This window comes from Arachis stenosperma, chromosome 4 (assembly GCF_014773155.1).
Source record: "Arachis stenosperma cultivar V10309 chromosome 4, arast.V10309.gnm1.PFL2, whole genome shotgun sequence".
Taxonomy (NCBI): domain Eukaryota; kingdom Viridiplantae; phylum Streptophyta; class Magnoliopsida; order Fabales; family Fabaceae; genus Arachis; species Arachis stenosperma.
In genome coordinates, this window is record NC_080380.1 from 84833559 (window position 1) to 84840374 (window position 6816).

At 36.8% G+C, this 6816-nt stretch overlaps 1 protein-coding gene across 1 annotated transcript; it reads right to left on the reverse strand.

Moving 5' to 3' along the window:
- Nucleotides 1-1170: 1170 nt before the first annotated feature.
- Nucleotides 1171-5892, reverse strand: LOC130974325 (protein decapping 5-like). The gene is made up of 8 exons (XM_057899157.1): nucleotides 5583-5892; nucleotides 4449-4549; nucleotides 3944-4015; nucleotides 2865-3869; nucleotides 2614-2697; nucleotides 2099-2296; nucleotides 1895-2005; nucleotides 1171-1823 (listed from the first exon to the last, which is right to left on the reverse strand). Exons 1-8 carry the CDS (start codon nucleotides 5731-5733, stop codon nucleotides 1671-1673), a joined length of 1875 nt encoding a protein of 624 aa, XP_057755140.1. The 5' UTR covers nucleotides 5734-5892; the 3' UTR covers nucleotides 1171-1670.
- Between the last annotated feature and the right edge of the window lie 924 nt (nucleotides 5893-6816).

Sequence of the window (6816 nt, forward strand, 5' to 3'; positions counted from 1 at the left end):
GCAGCAAGGTTGGAATCAAGAATATTAGAATCAAATCACAGATTAACTGATTAACTAACAAACTAAAACCACAATTACAGTTACAAAAATAAAAATACCTTCGAGGGAAGGGTTGCGATGGAACAGAGCTGACTCCGCTGAAGGTATGGAGACGGTGGAACAGAGCTGGCGCGATGGGAGAGTGGCTGCATAATAGAGGCACGAGGCGCGGCGGGACAGTGGCTTCGAAGTTCAATCGGTGGTGAAGATGACAGTAGTGAGGAAGGCCGCTTTCAGAAGTTGACGGCGGCAGTAACAGGGCGGTGACTGGACGGAAGTGAGGGAGTGAGGGAGGAGCTTGAGATGAGAAGAAGACAGAGTGAGTGAGTGAGTGAGTGAGTGAGAGTGCTACAGTTTGGTTAGGGTTTCTTTGAAGTGAGAAATGGCGCCGTTTGGAGAAATTCTTGAAAACCGACCGAGTCCCGATTTGATTCGACCAACTGGTTCTCAGCCGATTCGGCAATTCAACAAAGATTTTTAAATCTAGTGATTATAATTTCTAACTGAACTGCAAATCTTATCGGTTTACAGTTTCGAACTGATTTTCAGAACCTTGTTTTTGAGTAACACTACTTCTTAAAAGTCCAGTATAATTTCAGTTTGTCTTCATCTTTTTTTACCCTTTTTTGGATCTATGTACACCAAAAAAAAAAAAAGAAAAATCACTCATGTTTGAATGTTGTGGACTAGAAGATAATTGACCCACAAAGAAAATCTCTAAGGTGTGTGTGATTGGAAGAATTATAAATAATTTCTAAGAATTTTAAGATGAAAATATCATATTTCTATATTTAGTTCAAAATTTGAAAAACTATTCCTAAACAAGTTTGATTCCAAAATCCAAAAAATCAAAATACCATCATTTCAATTCCTACCTTCCCCTTAGATATCTTTAATTCTCATAGAAATGAAATTTTTACAACAATGTAATACTTCACCCACACACAAATGGAGTTTCCAATTGCCAAGGTGGGATTCCTATCCTCATTGTCGTCAAAAAGCACAAGAAATCCATGAAACACTACATAGGGGCATGTTTTCATGTTGAGTAGTTTTTTCACTTAATTTGTGCTTAACCAAAAGGGATTATCGAAATGTAGAATGGAATATGCTTCCAAAGAGCCCATTGGGAAATGTAATCAAAGGGATGTAATATTAGTGCCTGAGATTAACCAAAAACAAATCAGCTGGCTTCTACAATGATGGTCCAAATGTTAGAATCTGCCACTTCAATAACAAAACCGGAAACTTGCATTTACAATGCAAACAATAGTACAATACAACATAAGACATATCCCTGAAATTGAAAAATCGCTATTGTTTAGATGCATAAACAATACATCACAAGACACTAGTCTAAAGTCTAAACTTTTCTTTCTTCCTGATCATGAACTAAAAATAAAATGGGTAGAAACACCTTTCCATCAGGACAGGATCATTTGAGTAGAGAACTTAACAAGAGGGCTAGACAACAAGAAATAACTGTCCTACTTATTATGTGCCCAAACAGGAAGAGAGAAAACACATATTGAAGCGTAGCCTCAAGAAACAGTGCTTCAGTGGGTGGCTTGACTTGGAATACGATCCACACCACCACCACGACTTGATGAAAAGATGGCTATTGCTGCCACCTATGGACGATTAGGCATGCCGCGTCCCCTTCCTCTTCCAGCATAGCCATAACCATAACCCCTTCCATAATAACCACCGCCTCGAGAGCGTCCACCACGGCCAGGACCACGGCCTCCCCAGCCACCACGGTGCCTTGAAAAATCACCAAAAGTCTGCAACACAAAGGTAGTATAAAAATTGAACATTGTCCATGAAAATGAGGTCAAACCAAAATATATATTACCTCAGTATCGATCTTGATTTGTTCAGAATATCTAACCCTTCCGTTTTGCGAGTCATGATCAAGGGCGTTACATGAAAGCTTGTCGAAGAAATCATCCTTGTTATAAACAGGCTGTGGAAACAATGAAAAAACAGTCATAGGATAACAAATTACATTCTCAACATAATTGACAGCATTCAGTTACACAGTGGTAAGAAAATTTACCTTAACGTCCATTTTTGATGTATCACCATTGTCTTCATCTTGACTATCATCTTCATCGCTGGCGTCCTCGCCATCTCTATCTTTCGAATGGGACTTATTGCTTTTACCTAGATGACCCCATACTTCATCCTTTTTGAACTTCTCATTCATTGCCATGAAATCAAAGTCTTCAGTGAATTTTGCAACTGGACGTGAACCCTGTAAAGCATTAACCCAAGTTTACAATACCTAAAATGGGTGTTACAATCTCGGAAGTTATTTATGTAAAAGCATCAATTTAGTGAGAGGGCAACAACAGGCATAGCTAGTCATCTCATCAAATTGCTCAACATCCAATCGAATAAAAAAAATTTTCCAACACCACGACAAGTTAAAAGTGTGTAAATTCTAAAGTTAAAAGCATAACTACCATATTGCCCCAAAACAATCCTGAAATTAACTTGAAAATTCAAAAATCTGATAACAAATCAGGTTAGCATGATGCAATAAAAAGAAAGTGTTGAGTAGAGCATTACCCCTGTCCCCCTTCCTCTTCCACCTCCACTTCCACGTCCCCTGTATCCATATCCATGTTGAGTATGGATAGGAGCTCCCCCAGGCTTAAGAAAGCATGAACAAATATGTCAAGAGCATTTTCCCAGATAAAAAACAAAATGATAATATGCTCAACTATTTTGGTTGCCGCTATTACTGAAACTAAAAACAGAAACCCAATAAAATCTGTGATATCATTTAAGTAATTAACAAGAGAGAGAAAGAAAAGTACCCTGTGATTAGGTCGTGACGTTACTGGCAGTGGCAGTATTGGTGGCTTAGTTTCAGCAGAAACTGGCACAGATGTCTCTGGAGGTAATGTTGATGACACAGGAACCACCTCAACATCCTTATGAGGAGTTTGAGAAGGCTGAGATGAAGATACTACAGTTGGTCCAGACTGCAACAGTTGACCTGGTGTTACCAGAGGTGGGGCTGGTGCTTCCATATGGATAGAATTTGATGATCCAACAAGGCCAGGGGTTAGTGGGGATGCATTTTGATATAGCATGCTTGGACCTGAAATTGCATTAGGTCTGTTGACTGGTGGTACTATAGCACCTATATCGGGAGCACCATTAGTAAAGGGAGTCAATGATGGTAGGTTAGTGGTGACTGGGGCTGCTGGTAGCGAAACAGCAGCAATATTGTTTGGAACTGTTACTGTCAAAGCTTCCGGTGCAAGAGTAGCAGAAGGAGCTGGTAGCAAAGTTGATGGCATATTAGATGGAAGTATAGAAGTGGCAGTCACACTAGCAGAAGTAGCATTCAATGGGGGCAAAGTTGATGGGAGATTAGATGGAGGTATAGAAGTGGCTGTTACACTGGCAGAACTAGTACCCAATGGGAGCAAAGCTGATGGGAGTTCTGGCAAATTTGATGGTGCACCTGGCAAAGAAGGACTATAATTGGGAAACTGCATTGGCTGTTGCATAGATAACCCAGGTGGTGGTCGAAGCAAAGATTGCTGTTGTAACTGAGGTAGCCCATTTGGAGCACCATAATATCCCTGCCAATACATTGGTGGCATAGCAAGCCCACCACCATTTGAATTTGGGGCATTTGGAGAAGCTCCCCATGATCCTATGTTCCCTCCAGGTTGATATAAAGGTAAGGTTCCTTGATAATTTGATCCATGGAGTCCTAGCTGTGTGTTTTGAGAACTAAAATCTGTCAAAGATCCAGTTACAGGAGGTAAATTTGTAGATGTGGTGGTGACTGGGCGAGGATACTGAGACTGCAAGGCAATTTCACATGTTAGAATGTGATTTTAGTTCAATGCATTTTGTATTCAAAAAGCTGCTCATCAACCTGAATAATAGCTGGATCCGCATTTATTGGTGGTGTAGGCTGGACAGGTGGAGAAGATTTAACTTGCAAATCCTGCAAAAAGAATTAACAGATGTTTCAACCAATCTGGTTCATATAAATTATTCAATGTCGTCATGCAGTAACATATAGCAGGTGTTGTGTAATAGCATCATCAGAATATCCGATAAAATGGCATAAGAAAAATCTGAATAAGCTTCTTCCCTAGTTCACTTCAATGTAAGGATACATCATTTGCTGGCAAATACCAGAAATAAACCTCTACAAGTCGTCCCATTATTCCAATTACCCATTATTGGGGATGAAGATAAATGCCACAATATTTGCATTAATTACCCATTATTCCAATTCTCGTATTATCAAGTCGTCCCAGAGAAAAAAAAATATCACACAATCACATGCAGTTATTTCCAAAGCAAATTAACACAACAGGCAACACATCATTAGCTATTCAATAAGGTGCTCGAATTTGATCTATATATGATACCTTGATGTCAGTCCCACGGAATAATATATACTCGTACACCTTGTCACTTGGAGGAATCTGTGGACCATCTTTCTTTCTTCCTTCAGTTCCAAAAGATCGCACTGCACCGCAGACAAGCCCGAAGACAAAGTATCAGTTCACCAAAGCTGCTTTTGACAGTGAATAATATATGAAGAAACTTTTGCCATTGAGTAATTAAGTAAACACCAAAGAACTAACAGTAATAATAGAATTCAATGTTGAAACATGACTTGAAAAGGAAATTCAATTTCATACATTCAAATTCATGATATCAACTACCATGGCCTCATGTTCTTCATAACCCGTATAACACATTCTAATCAGAAAAACGAACTACTCTCTACTGCTGCCCTTACAGTATCATGGGACAGTTCTTACTGACACATAACTACAGACTCACAAGTCACAAGTCACAATCATAATATTAAGAGGGGCGCCAAAGGGAAACCCAAACCAAATGTCCAAAAGCCAATTCGTCCTCCACCGCGAACGAGAATCACAGGTAATAAAGAAAGTAACGCAACTTAGAAAATCTAAAGCCCGGACGGATTATCACAAAGCATTCAAATCACTGAAAAAATACTACAATACATTACAGAAAACACAACTTTCAATTTTAAGTAAGCGAAGCCCAAACAAAACAGCAATTTGGAGCACTTGCCTACCTCCAGAACAAATAATCATTGTACCCAGAAGCTTCACTAACCCTTTTCCCATTAATAGTCAGATAAGAAAAACTGTACAATCACACAATAAACAAATAAAAATTCCACGGAACAGCAAGAGAAGCATAACAATTCATAAACCTAAAACCTAGACAAGCCACCACAAAGCTTCCAAACCAACTAAAAGCAGAATGACAAGAAGCATATACCATCATACGAAGCTTTCAGATTCAAACTCATGCTCAATCCACACAAGAAAACGACACCCCTACTTCCAAAACTAATAAAATAAATAAATAAATGAAAATCCAACTCTTCATTGGAACACCCCAAAACAACATAAAACTCATGAATTTCAAAATTATATTCTTTTACCATTATTGTCAAGGATCTGGGACACAGAAAACCAAATTCAGCAGAAAATTGAAAGGGTTTTGAGAAGAAGTACCGTTTCTGAGGCCAATACTGGACTCATCGGTGTTGATGTTGTAGAGAACACCTTCGTATCTGATCTCGCTCTTGGAGGTCAAGCTGATCAAGCAGCCAATGTAGGAATCTGCGGCAGAACTCGAGCGAGAAGAGGTAGTGTCGGAAGCCATAGCCTTAGCCTGCGAGGGAGAGAACAAAAACCATAAACTGAGGTGTGCTGGGCCTGTGACCGAAGAATGAATTAGGGTTCAATCGGTGTTCGCTGGGTTAGTGGAAAAGAGTATATTTGGGGGAATAGGAAGAGAAAGCATCACAAAAGAAATTAAATTAAATTAAAGGGTGATTAAGGATGGAAATAGGTTATCCAAAATCCAAACCCTTAAACACAGCGTGAATTCGCTCTGGATTAGTCTTAATTTTTGAGATTAAAAAATACTTACAAATAAAAAAAAACAAGTTTAATCACCCGTGTCATGCACGTGATAAGATTAAAATTATAATTTTAAGTTGTTATGTTAAATTTTATTTTAATTATAATAATTTAATTAATAAAAAATAACTTGTATGCATTGTTTTTATTTTCTTAATATAGTGTTAATTGTATTAACTATAAAATAGTTATTTAATCCATTTTTTTCAATAAATCAGGCATATATACTTAATATGACCATAAATAATCTAGTAATACTTAAATCTACCAACAAAGTTTTATATGTTGGTATACTAAAATATCAAAATCAGCTTAAAATGAAGAATAAATTAATAGAGAATCCTAATGCAAAAAGTTTTATAATAAACAATAAATAATTTAAACCTACTGAATAACAATTCAATGCTATTATTTGATACCTACAAAATATATACATGAAACAACACTGTATCAATGTTTGTATATAAAATTATATGATTAACGTAATTATAAAATTGTTTGTCAAGAGAATAAAATTATACGAATTTTTATGATAATTTTAATATTCTCAAACTATTAATGTACAATAAGAATTCATCTATTAGTTCCTAGAATTTCTAAATTTTTTTAAGTGATAGTAATAAATTTTAATAAATAAATAGATTTAGTAAGACATTTTGTTATTACCTTTTTATTATAGGCTCTCAAAAACTTCTCTATATACCACATTCATCATGCAGTAATTTCTAAGTATATTAACCCGTGCCATACATGTGATAAGATTAAAATTATAATTTTAAATTATTTTGTTAAGATTAATTTAAATTATAATAATTTGATTAAT

Excerpts from the sequence above, each read along its gene's own strand:
- LOC130974325 (XM_057899157.1), bottom strand. The coding sequence starts at position 5,733 with ATGGCTTCCGACACTACCTCTTCTCGCTCGAGTTCTGCCGCAGATTCC. Across the intron at positions 3,870-3,943 it reads CGGATCCAGCTATTATTCAG|TCTCAGTATCCTCGCCCAGT; the intron begins GTTGATGAGCAG and ends ATTGCCTTGCAG. Across the intron at positions 2,006-2,098 it reads CATCAAAAATGGACGTTAAG|CCTGTTTATAACAAGGATGA; the intron begins GTAAATTTTCTT and ends TTGTTTCCACAG.